At 54.5% G+C, this 12,905-nt stretch overlaps 1 protein-coding gene across 5 annotated transcripts in view; it reads right to left on the bottom strand.

The window, feature by feature from the left end:
* Positions 1-3,527: 3,527 nt before the first annotated feature.
* Positions 3,528-12,905, bottom strand: part of ZNF385A (zinc finger protein 385A) — a 20,382-nt gene continuing 11,004 nt past the window's right edge. For 4 of the 5 annotated variants that reach the window (XM_006756933.2, XM_015559565.1, XM_015559567.1 and 1 more), the window contains exons 3-8: positions 9,756-9,866; positions 8,020-8,182; positions 5,880-6,122; positions 5,298-5,467; positions 4,965-5,060; positions 3,528-4,824 (exon numbers count right to left, since the gene is read on the bottom strand). In XM_006756933.2, coding sequence (XP_006756996.1) covers positions 4,594-4,824; positions 4,965-5,060; positions 5,298-5,467; positions 5,880-6,122; positions 8,020-8,182; positions 9,756-9,866 — 1,014 coding nt within the window. In that variant the 3' untranslated portion in view covers positions 3,528-4,593. The remainder of the gene's footprint in view (positions 4,825-4,964; positions 5,061-5,297; positions 5,468-5,879; positions 6,123-8,019; positions 8,183-9,755; positions 9,867-12,905) is intronic. The other variant, XM_015559568.1, reaches the window with a different exon arrangement.

Below are 12,905 nucleotides of genomic sequence, written 5' to 3'. Positions count from 1 at the left end.
CTAATATTTTAAAGTATAAATCATAATTCTCTTAGAAGCATTATACTTTGTGTACTCTTGCTTTGGGTCTCATTTTTAATGGAACATGAAGGGAACGCATTATATTAATTGTAACTTTGTGAATATCTTTTATCTAGAGGTTTGTTGCTATTTTTGTTCTTTGTGAAATTTTTGTCACCAAGTAAGGCAGGATTACATTTTCTTCCAGACTGAGTTGATGTTGGGTATTCTTGGTTATCAAAATACTCATAGCTTTGGGACTTTGAAATGGTAAATATTCATGATGTGTGAGAAAGCATGATACATAACTGTACCATCTTAATTACATAAAAATGAAAGCTTGGTTGTGTAGATACACAGGACTTAGACACGTCAGACTAAACTGCTTGTGATTATGGATGGCTTAGTTCTTTGCTTGTGTTTTTCAGTTTCCTATATATGCACATGTTAACTTTAAAAGAATAAATGTTAGCTGTAACCGGTTTGGCTCAGTGGATACAGTGTCGGCCTGCGGACTGAAAGGTTCCAGGTTCGATCCCGGTCAATGGCATGTACCTTGGTTGCAGGCACATCCCCAGTAGGAGGTGTGCAGGAGGCAGTTGATCGATGTTTCTCTCACATCGATGTTTCTAACTCTTTATTCCTCTCCCTTCCTCTCTGTAAAAAATCAATAAAATATATTTTAAAAAATAAATAAATGTTATTTTAAAAGCCTTAAAAAAAAGAAGAAGTGAAAGCTTGCAGATCAGAAATGAGAGAGAGCAGTAGAGGCACTACAGTTCAGACAAGAGACAGGCAGGACAGGGCCTGAGCTAGGGCCAGAGTCAACTTCATGAGCATGTTACCTGTTCATTGCACTGGGCCAACGTCCAGTGCTTGGTTTAATGTTCTGCAGTCACTGTCTTGAGATCTTTTTTGAACACGGGGTTCTGCTTTTTTTATTTTGCACTGGACCCCACAAAGTATGTGGCCAGTCCTGGTTAGGGCAGTGGTTGTGGGGATAGAGAACAGTGATCAGGACCTGCAGGTTGTTAAGAAGTCAAACAGGACTTATTTAGTGACCCCTTTGATGAAGGGTTGGAAAGAAGGAAGACTAGGATGAATCCCAGTTTTCCAGGTGGGTGGTGGTTCTCTTAATAAGGTAGGGAATGTGGGGAGCGTGACAGGTTTAGGGAAGAATTAAATCATGAAGTCAGTTTTAGACTAGGTTTGAGGTGGTTGTGGACAATGCTAGTATCCCAGCTTCTCTAACCCCAATTTCTTCCAGCATCCCTATCTCTCCCCACATGTGACCCTGACCCTGCCTTTCTGGATACACAGGGCGAGACTTCTGCATATACAGTCTCTGCCTGTAATTTATTATTATTATTATTATTATTATTACTAGAGGCCTGGTGCATGAAATTTGTGTACTGCGGCAGAGGCGGGGGTCCCTCAGCCCGGCCTGCGCCCTCTCACAGTCTGGGACCCCTTGGCAGACATCCCTCTCACAATCCGGGATCCCTCGCTCCTATGCTCAGCTCACTGCTCCTTAGCAGAAGGCTCGTTACCACTCGGTTTGCTGCTCCTTAGTGCTGCCACAGAGGCAGGAGAGACTCCTGCCACCGCTGCTGCGCTCTCCAGCCGTGAGCCCGGCTTCTGGCTGAGCCGTGCTCCCCCTGTGGGAGCACACTGACCACCAGGGGGAAGCTCCTGCATTGAGCATCTGCCCCCTGGTGGTCAGTGCACATCATAGCGACCTGTTGTTCTGGTCATTCTGCCAAGATGGTTGCTTGGGCTTTCATTATATAGATTATTTTTAGCTAGAAAGACCTAACACAAACAAGCAAACCCAAAAGTCCTTGTTGGGTTCCATGAACCCACAGTAAGCTCCAACCTGACTTCACAGTTGACAAATCCAGGCAGCCCCTATTCCCCTTTCCTTCCTCTTTCGGAGCCATCACCCGCCCTCCTTTTCTCCTCTAAGACTGAAAAGGGGGTAAAGAGAGAAATGAGCAAAGATGACACTCAGAAGGACCCATGGCCATTCCGAGTTCTTGTCTGGCTTTTTAAAAAAAAATTTTAAATTTTTTTTGTTGATTTCAGAAAGGAAGGGGGAGAGAGATGGAAATATCAATGATGACAGAAAATCATTGGTTGGCTGCCCCCTTACGCCGCACACTGAGGATCCAGCCCACAACCCAGGCATGTGCTCTGTGACTGGAATCGAACCCAGGACCTTCAGTTCGCAGGCCAACGCTCTATCCACTGAGCCAAACCAGCTAGGGCTAGTCTGGCCTTTTTTTTTTTTTTTTTAAGCCTTATCTTTATTGTTAAAAGTATTACAGATGTCTCCCATTTTTTTCCTATTGACCCCCTCCACCCTGTACCCACCCCTCCCATGGACTTTTTTTAAGGCCTCACTGAGGAGATGATCTTGCTGATTTCAGAGAGAGAGGAAGGGAGAGGGAGAGACGGAGACAGAGACAAGGACACGCTGCCTTCCTTTCGTGGCACCTAGACCAGTGATGGCGAACCTATGACACGGGTGTCAGAGGTGACATGCGAACTCATTGTTTTGGTTGATTTTTCTTTGTTAAATGGCATTTAAATATATAAAATAAATATCAAAAATATAAATCTTTGTTTTACTATGGTTGCAAATATCAAAAAGTTTCTATATGTGACACGGCACCAGAATTAAGTTAGGGTTTTTCAAAATGCTGACACGTCGAGCTCAAAAGGTTTGCCATCACTGCCCTAGACCAAGGATCGAACCTGAGCCTGGGTATGTGCCCTGACCAGGAATCAAGCCCATGACCTTTCAGTGTACCGGAGGACACTCAAACCAACTGAGCCACACCAGCCATGGCTGGCCTGGTCTTTTTTTGTTTCTTTTTTTGATCACCCAGCAGGCCTAGAGAGAGCCACTAGCTACTCTTGGGAGTGTGTGGTTGAACTGAATTCTGGAGATTCTGGGAATAGGACACCTATGTTCCCCTCACCCCCGTTATGTGAGAGAGGAGTGTGCTCTCCTGTCCCACAGACCATAGAGCAGAGCATAGAGCTCAGATTCCCATTCCCTGCCCCCACTTCTCATGTCTCCTGTGTTTCTGGCGTGGGTTTCCCACCAGAGGCACAAAACCTTGATTCTTCCCTTTGAGCTAGCTCTGACTCCCTAGATTCGCGAGACACATTGCAGGTGAGTCTTAGACTAGGGGAGACTCCTTTTTCATGTGGTTGGCGCCGCCTGGTGGAGTTGCAGAGAATTCGCAACAGCCGTGGCTGCAATCCGAGACCTGGGCTCAGAATGATTCCCTAAGGCCAAGTTTACACTTGAGCTGGGCCCAAGGGGGGAGTGAGTGGGATGGGGAACCTCTGCTCGCTTTGCACAAGCCTCAGATCTTGCCTCCTCCCACCCCCATTTCCCTATCCCCGTCCTTCTGATCCCATTTCCTGTGTGTCAGTCTCCCTCACCATACAGATACATGTCCCGGTGTCCTTGCTCCCCAAAACAGCGGGCAAAGATGGAAAGTCTGAGTCTGGAGAACAGAGGGCAACGAATCCAGACTTTATTGTCAGGGAGAGGGAAAAGGGAAAGACATGGGTGGGGGTCAGGGTTGCTACATTATCAAGCAGAAAGAGTTGAAGGCCAGTGGGGGGCCGTCCCCCTCCCGGGTCAGTGTTTGGAAGGGCTGACAATACGGAAATCACAGGGGGTGGGGGGAGGTCATGCCCCCGCCCAAGTCGTACTGTGGTGTCTGGTGGGAGGGGACAGCTATTAGGTCTAGGGACTGGGATGGGGGAGGCTACAGACTGCAAATCCTGCGGAAAGGGGCGGGGGCGAGGCTTCTATTGCTTTTTGCTCACAGTTTTGCGGAAGGCGAGGCGGGGGTGGGCTTGGACTGGACACCCCTTGCCCCCCTCGGTACCCCTTGGGCGATGGGTGCTGGTGAAAAGAATGGAACCCGGACTGGGGAGGAAGGTGAGGGAAGGGTCTATAGGGGCATCTACTTGGTCCCACCCAAGTGCCAGAGATGCCTCCAAGTGCTGCACCTGCACTTGGGCCCAGCTAGACCTGGGGCAGGAGCATGGTGCGGGGCGGGCACAGTGAGGTTGCAGGCGGTAAAACCAAAGTGCTTATGAGGGATCCCGCCTATTCCCCTCCCCCTGTGGAGGACGGGGGTGTTCACGGAAGCTCTTCAATTTTGGGGTAGGGGGCCGGAGTCCCAGAGTCCGCTTATTGCCAAGAAAATCCATTTCTGCCCCCTGGACCCCGACCATGGCTTGTGAACCCCGTTTTGTGCTAGGTTTGGGGGGAAGGGCTTGGATGGACATGGCTTTTGGGAGGGGGGGTGTCTCCAAGGGGGCTCCGGGTGAGACGGCCCCCCCTTTTCTAGGGGAGAGGAAAGGGCAGGGGGCGGGGTTCCCTGAGATCTGGGGTGTTCCCCCCCTTCTAAAGCCCCCCTCCCCCATCACCCCTCCCCTTTCCTGGAACCCCGTACCTCGGGGTGGGGGGTGGGGAGGAGAGAGATCATTCAGGGAGTGCCAGGAGGAAGCCTGGGTCCCGGCTGTAGATGGGGGCATTGAGCGGGAGGGGGTTCAGGGTTCCGGTCAGTAGGGGGAGAACAGGATGGGTCCATGCGCCGTTCGGATGGGCCCGGGGGCCGGGTGGAGCAAGGGGTGGGTGATGGGCGGTCCCTGGAGAAGAGGAGCTGCTGGAGCTGGGCGCAGGGACAGCGGGGAGCCTGCTGCCGCTGCCATTACCGCAGCCACCGCCAGGGGGCTGGGGAGCAGGCCGCCGGCCAGGGACTTGGGCAGCTCCTTGGAGAAAGTCAATGTGCTCTGCAGGGGTGGGGGAGGAGACGGGAAGAGAGAGGGAGAAGTCATCGTTTGGCCCAGTAAACCCCACCTTTTCCCCGGGTGACCCTTCTCTCCCTGCACCGGTTCCCCAGTTCCGAATGTTGCAGCCCCCAGCGCCTTACCGCCAGCTCCGCCGCGCCCCTAGGCTTCTTGTGACGGCTCAGTAGCGGGTTGGGCTTCCCGGCCACGCCATCTCGGTGCCGGCGGCTGGAAATGTGCTGCAGGGGTGAGTGGGTAAGGCACTGTGAGCCCCCAGGAAAGGAGCAACTACCGGGAGGCAGGGCCATAAGACGGGTAATCACAGCCCAAGTGCCTGGCCCCGCCCCTTCTGCAGCACCAAGGGCAGCCCCTTACAAGAGTCCTCACTCAAATTCTCTATTCTCCCTTCCCTCTTAGAGGGGGTGGGGGGGGGGGTGGGAACTCCCCAGAATTCCTGGGAAGGGCCTTGGACCCACCTGTTTCAGTTGGACCTCCGAGTTGACCTTGACATTGCAGATCTCACAGTGGAAGGTTCGGTCCTGGGCAGGGGCCTCTGGTTCCCCAGGAGTGGTAGGCCCCAGCCGAGGGTAAGCTTTGATGGGGCCCAGCCCACTTCGGGCCTCCAGAATTGTCTTGTGCTTAGTACCTGAAACCCACAGAGAGCAGAAGGTAAGGAGCGAAGGAAAAGTTCTCCAGGCCTACTAGGCCTCAAATACCCACATTCCCAATTACAGTATGGGAAGCATCAAGTGTGAGTATGTGTGTGTGTGTGTGTGTGGGGGTGGGGTGGGGAGGGTTGGGTGGTTCCAAGTCCCTTGGGATCCTCCTACCCAAGTAAGCAAAGGGTGGGTCCGGAGAGAGTCATAGGTGAAAGAAGTAAGGTGGGAGGAGGACTGAGGCAGTAAGGGACTAAGGAATGGTGGAGATGACTAGGGAGGGAGGGACGGAGATCTTAGAGGGTACATGGGTATTCAAAGCTAGGAGAGTCCGGATGTAGGGAGCAGGAGCGGGCTGGGACAGGGGACCTGGGGGGGGGCGGGAGGGGGCAGGGGCCATACCTTTGTTGTGCGCTTCCAGCTGGGACAGGGAGTTCACTGCCACCTTGCACAGAGCACAGTAGAGCAGCCGCTTGGCCTTTTCCTCCTCTTCCTTGCTCCCCCCAGGCAGGGAAGCTGAAGCTGGAGTCCCCGCTTCGCCTTTGCTTGCACCCTGACCCGTCTCCGGAACGCTGGGAGGGGATGGGGAGCCGGGCTGTTTCTCTGGGGATCCTGGGGCTGGACCCTGTCCATTCTCCATGGAAACTGTTGTTGGGGGAGAGACATAGGGATCACTCCAGGTGGCTTTTGGAGAAGACTCTATGTGGAGGAGACCCACCCCATTTCCTGGAGGGCAAGGGCCCAGGAGTCCCCACCCTGTGACAACATGCATGCTCTCATGCCCTGGGCCAGAGCCAGATGTGGTCCAGCTGCTCCAGGCTGGGTGTGAGACTGAGGCCTGGCTCACTCTCCATAAGCTGGGAATGGTGGGAGGTCCAGCTCCACTGGTGTCCCCTTCAGGGTGAAGCTGATAGCCAGCCTTGCCAGGGGGGAGAGGTCAGCCTCGCCAGGGGGAGAGGCATGGAACAAGGATTCACCCCTCAATGGCCTGCCAGCCAGCCTGGGCTTCCTGCCTGGCCAGCCCCCTTCCCAGGGTCCTGCCCAGTACCCAGGGAGGCATATGCCCAAGACCTCTAGGAAGGCACAGAGGCGGGATGAGCAAGGAGAGGTTGGGGGAGACAGACACAGACATCGTAAAGGGAAACAGAGACAGCAGAACCGGAGAGGATAGAGACAAGGATGCGGGCTGCTCTATAATTCATGACTCGATTAAAGATGCACAGGCCTAGGCCTCAGCACTGGGTTCTGGCCTCTGTACAGGGGAAACTCTAGCGCTCCCATTCTTGCTCCAGTAGCTGATCCAGTTTCCGGGTCATGGGGAGGCTGGCTCCTGAGGAGGCTGGCGGTGGGGGTGGGAAGCTGATGGGAGGGGACCTCCTGACCCCTGCAGGTGTCCGCTTGCTAGTGCACAGTGTGGCGTTTCCCTTTATTTCCCTTATTCATTTCTGACATCCTTCATCTCAATCTCGATCCAGACAGCACATCTCGGTCTGGATAGGACTTAATGGCTCACAAAAGCGGGGCAGGCATCCTGATCTCTTTAGAGAGAGCACCAGGAATTGAGTGAGGTAACATGCATAAAGCACTAGAACAGTGCTACTGAGGAAATGTGACCTACCACCACCATCATCCCCTCTTTACTGAGATGTTATCGAATTCACCCAAGATGATTAGGCTAAGAAGCAGCCAGAGCACAGTTAAAACTCAGCTCACCTGCCCACCCTATCTGTGCGTCCCTTAGGGGGGTGTGTGCCTGGTTCCCAAGCTGGTGGTACAGATGCTTGTTTCTCATTCTGCTTAGTGGCGCAGGAAGGACAGGCAAGGAGAAGGGGGAACTAGGTTGCTGGGTCTCTCTGGAGTTGGCCATGACTGACATCTGATGTGGTAATCCTAGCATGGGGGTGGCTCATATCTTCCAGTCATGATATTCCTTCTTCCCAGTTTCTTGGCTGGGAATATGGTTGAAGATGGCCACTAGCCATGAGGGAGAAAGAATCTCAGAGTTGCCTTCTGTAAACCCGGAAAAGACCTCAAAGATCTTAATGTTTCCCTCCCCTATTTCCCAGGAGAGAAAACTCTGGCCCGGAGAGGTCAGAAGATCTACCCAAGATTATCCATGAAATTGCCTGGGGGTCCTGGACTTGCAGTCTTTCCTGACAGCAGCCCTCATGTGCACGTCCTCAGACATCCTGACTCCCTCCCCTGCCCCTCTTCCCAAGATGAGGGGCCTCTCCCTGGATCTGATGGTTCCCTTTTTCTTGAGGAAGTTTGCCAGGTGGCCTCACCCTAGCCCCTCTCTGAGTCACTGGGCAGTGGGGAGGATAGACAGTGGGAACTCTGTTGAGAGGACCTGGGGTGCGGATGGGGTGACAGAATGGAAATTTTGCATCACTGTACTTGGCTCCAGGACTCACCTTGGGTGGGGGTGGGGGTGAGGTGGGGGCTGAGGAAGAGAGAGATGAAAGCAGAGGAGAGTTCTGGGAATTGGGGAAATGACAGGGGAGACAAGATCCGTTGAAGAATGTAGGAGCGTCAGACATACCTGGGTGGGGGGCTACACCCTCCCCATTTGCGGGGGTGCTGCCTGTGGGAGCTGTGTCTCCAGGTTCCCGGATGCCAGGCTCCCTGCCTCGGGTCTTGGCAGCCTCAATGCCTTTGACTCTTCGGGCGTGGCGATTACCCTTGTAGTGTGCCTCAGCCTGGCTCTGTGGGGATGGAGAAAGAAAACGGAAACTGAGATCACCTTTCATCTGACAATTCTGCCCACAGAGCTCTTTCAGGTCCTGGGGTGGTCTCAGCAGGATGCAGGGAATCTCTCCCTACACCAGCGAGATGTAAAGCCCCATGCCAAGGAGACCTGCTTACTCCCGGGGGCTCCGACTAGCTTCTCAAGTTTGAGCTCAGACTCCACCCACTACCACACCCAGGGCCTGGTTGCTGATTCAGGCTTCCCACCTAGTCCTGAGGTGAGAGGGGAGGACATCACACCTACAGAATCCCAAGTGGGAGGGGCCTAGCAATCAGGCCAGTTAGCATCCTCTTAGACCCCAGGCTTGTGTCCCCTGGTCCCAGGATCCAGCCTGTGCTGCTTCTACCTTCAGCCTGGGAACCCCAGAAGCTCTGGGGCCTGGGCGCTACACTGGCTTCTGTCCCCTGGGTCTCATTTTCCCTGTAGGCTCTGCAGACACCCTGGAGGACCCTGGCCCCAAGCCCAGCTCTGGAGACAGAAAAGCAGCAGAGACAGCTGTCAAAACAGAGCCTCTTGGTTGGGGAAGGATAGGGAGGGCAAACAGAAGGGAGGGCTGCCTGCCATTGGCCCCCACCCCTCTGGTCTTCCACCTTCCACCAATGAGTGGAGCCTGGGTTGGGAGAGGGGATGCCTGGAGTTGAGGTGAAGGGGAGGCCTAAAGCTGGGTTGGTCCTGGCCCCCCCCACCCCCATGTGTACCCCCTGCTAAGAGCACACAATCCTGGAGCTACAAGGTCACCCAGACAGGAATAGAGTAGAAATAAAAGGCGTGGATAGGCAGAAAAAAAGACCGACAGCCTAGGGGTGGGGCAGTGGTGTTCAGAGCCTGGCAGCATGGTGTGTACATGTGTGGGCTGGGTAGACAAACAGAATATGCTTTATTTTCCCATACTCAGCAGAATGAGGCTCTGCTGTTTTTCTCCAAAAGCTCTTGGAACCTGCATCTCACAAAGCCCCCTCTAAACCCACACAGAAGTCCCAAGGGAGCCTTGGAGGGAGGAAATCTGGGAGGCCAGACACCCGGGTTCTGAGTTCTTGGTGGCTTCTCCCCATGGGAAAGTCCCATGGGAGGGAGTGGGGGTCAGGCTTTGTGTGTGTGATTTGGAGGGAGGAGGGGGAGAAAGGAGGAAGCCAGGAGGTTAAAGGGAAGTGGATGGGCCAGGGAGAGTTCAGCAGAGGCCAAGGAGGGCACAGGCGTGGCAGGGGAGCCAATAACCTAACTCAGTTCCGCACCCAAGGACCAGTGGGCCAGGGGCCACATTCCCACCCGGACACCGATGGCCACCTGTGCTCCAAGAAGTTCTGAGCCAGAGATACAGTAGTCCTCAGGGAGGAGGGCTCCGCCTTAGCAGGCTTCTCAAGTGCCTTCTGTCATTGCATGCCCTCCTACAGTACCCCATTCCCTGCTCTGTCCCTGACAGTCCCTTAACCCCTGCCCCTTACCCAGAGTTCCCAGCCTATGTCCTCTCCCAAGATCCCCTGGCTGCTTCTGCTCCACCCATTGAGTGGGTGGGTGGCTGGGCTTCTTACCTGAGAATTGAAGCGGATCTGACAGACATTACAGGAAATGATGGGCCTCTTAGTCTTGAGCAAGGGTCCCCCAAAAGTGTGGGAAAGCACAGCCTTCTGTACAGGGTCCATCTGTGGAGGCAGGCTGGGGTGAGCCAGGAGCCCCAGCACAAGCTCATGTCCATCACCCCCCCAGTGGCAGGAGCTGGGTTGAACCAAAATCGCCAGGGCCTCTTCCTTATCCTTCAGTATCCTGGGGGCTCTGAGTCTCCATCCTCTGATTTCCTCCCAGCCCAATCTTCACAGCACTGGAAGGGACCTGAGGGATAGACTGGCCCAGGACTCCCATTTGACAAAAAGTGGGAGCAGTGTGCCTAAGGTCACACCATGAGTTAATAGGAGAGCTGGAACTTGAACCTGGACTCCTGTCTTGGTTCCTCATACGCTGAAGACCCACTCTGTCACCCTGACCTATCTCCTACAGCTCGGCCAATCCACCAGAGGCACACTGACAGGAAGTCTCAAAGCACCCCAGATCCTAGAGCCTTCAGTTAGGGCCTTTGTGTGTGTGTGTGTGTTTTTTAACCTCCTCTCTGGGGCAAGACTGTCTACTAAGCTAAGCTTCTGGTCCCAGGAGACAGATGATCCCAGAGTCCATCTCTGGGCTCCAAGTTACCTTAACATACTCACTCCCTGGACCTCTTTAAGGCAACAGTTTCTAGAAGGAGTCAATACTCAGGAGAGAGTAGGGGGCTCTAGCAGATAATGGGGGATAAGAGGGGGAACCTAAGAAGCTGGGTTGGCCTGAACCTTCCCTGACCACAAGGCTTCTGGGGCAGGGCTGTGGGGCTGGGCGGGATTAGAAGCAGGCTCTGCCCCCACCCTGGGTCAGCAGATGTCTTTGCAGTCTCCTGCCAAGAGTTCACATGAGGAGGGGAGTTTCTCGCTGAGGCTTTCTGTTATCAGGGGATAAAGCCAGGGGCCTGGAGGCAAAACAACACTGCCTCTCTGCACAGTCCTCCTCCCTTCTGGCCCCTGGCAGCCAGGGAAAGGGGAGACTGGAATGCAGCTGAGGCTGAGGAGGGCTGGGGGATCCTCTGCACTTCTCATAAAAATGGAACCAAACTAGAGTGAAACCTTATCTTCCAGGTGGAAGGCTCAAGTAAAAAACAGTTGCTGGGGACTTGGAAGGTCCTGAGCTCCTCAGCTGAGCCCCTCCTTGGGCCTAGGACTTCATGGTTCCAAGTAAGACACCAGAGGCAGGAATGTGAAGCAGAGGGAGGAAGGTGGTTCAAGTCTGGAAAGCCCACACATCCTGTCTTCCCTCTCTCTCCCAGTAGCCTCCCTGGCTGGGTGGGCAATGCCAGGAAAGGGGCTCTAGCATCCTGGGAAATGTGCTGCCCAGGTGGTAGTGGCAGAGGCAGGACCATGACCAGGTTCAGGTCACTGGTCTTACTGACAAGTGTCAACGTCTTGGCCTGCCTGCCATTGGCTAGAAGCAGCCTTTCTAGTGGCTCAAGTTCACGTCCTGAAAGCCCAGGAATAGCCAAATGGGGAGAATGGGTGTGTCTGTGTGTGTGTCTAGGCAGGCTGTGATCAATCTGTGCATGGGTGGAGTGTGAAAGAGTATCATGTGCTGTGTGTATATCATTTATGTATCAACATTTCTGTGTCGGGGGTTCTGCTGACGTCGAGTGGCCAGGTTGTGTAATCTTCAGCTGGGTGTTTATCTGTGTGAATGGATGATGTGTTTGGCAGAAAGAAAGACAGACCAAACTGGAGACGGACTTTAATCAGAAAAAGGAGACAGATGACTGCTCTCAGCTCCCAGTCTCCAGTGTTCGGCCCTTCCTATCCAGAGACACCCCCTCCCCAACTCTGCCCCAGGATTCTCAGTCCCTGGGCTTCCTCCCATGCTGGGTGGGGAATGGAAGTCAGCCCAAACAGAAACCCAATCTGGGCTAGGAAACTTAAGTAGATTAAAATAATAGGGAGAGAGGAGCAGGATGGAGAGGGGAGAGGGGAGGCCCCTGATTCTGTCTTCCTCCCACCCCATCACCCCAGCCTGCTCCCCTGAGTGGCTGAGGACCCAGCGCCCTGAGGATGACTTGCGGGCTGATTACCCCAGCATCCACCCCCTGAGACTGGTCCCTGCCTTCCTTGAGTCCTTCTTCCAGGGTCAGAGCCTCTTCTCTTGCACAACCCACTCCCCAGGGACAAGTCCGTAAATACCCACTAGGGGTGGGCACGGGCAGGGAAGAGGGCATCAACCCAGTCAGGTGTGTCCTTCCCACCCTCTCCCCCAAGAACTGAGGAGACACCAGGCTGAGGATGAGGGCTGCTGGGCCCAATCCCTGTGCAGGTGGAATGTGAGCCACTGAAGTGCTGCTTCAGGCCAAGGTCAAGAGGCCCTGGTGACCTAGATGAGGGCTCTCAGGGGAGGGGAGGCGGCCAACGTCTCCCAGAGCCCATTCCACTCCACGGCCCCTTCCCTGGGATTTTGGCCTAGGAACTGCCTAGGAAAGTCCACAAAATGGTCCCTTCCCACCTGCCCTCCACCAGCAGACGTGAAGGGGAATTTGCTCCCTGAAGCTGGGGCACAATGAGTTGGGAAGGGCAAAGGGGAGGGGAGGGGGAAACCAGATCAGGAACACGAGGGGGGGGGCGCTATGATTATATTTCCTTCCATTGCCCTTTATCTGCTGGTAACTGCTGCCCCTTGTCTGACCACCCTACTTCCCCATCCCCCCAAATAAAGGTGAAAAGGGAAGGGGGCGGAATCTTAGCGATGGGAAGACCTGAGGGCCAGGACAGGTAGGTAGAAATAGGAAGGAGAAGGAGCTAGGGGGTATCTGAAGAGCAGGTGGAAGCGGGTGGGGGAGGGATGCTGGGAAGGAGAGACTGGGATGATGGGGTCAGGCTGGGTGAGGGATCTGAGCGGCATAGTCATTTTAGGGTGGGTGTAGGGCCTGATGGGATGTTTGAAGATCTGGGGGACTCCGAGGACCTGAAAAGCTGAGTCTGGGGTATCCAGTATGGTGGCAGCAGTCTGCGGGCACTAGCTGGGACCCAGAGATTGGTTGGGGCCGCGCCGCCGGTGGTGGGGGATGGGCCGGATAACCCGAGGACCCGGCGGAGGGAGAGGGAGCCAGCCCCGCAGGGGCGGGCGGG

Source organism: Myotis davidii, unplaced genomic scaffold (assembly GCF_000327345.1).
Source record: "Myotis davidii unplaced genomic scaffold, ASM32734v1 scaffold233, whole genome shotgun sequence".
Taxonomy (NCBI): Eukaryota; Metazoa; Chordata; class Mammalia; order Chiroptera; family Vespertilionidae; genus Myotis; species Myotis davidii.
The sequence above is the reverse complement of the archived record's forward strand: the minus strand, read 5'-3'. Positions and strand labels throughout refer to the sequence as shown.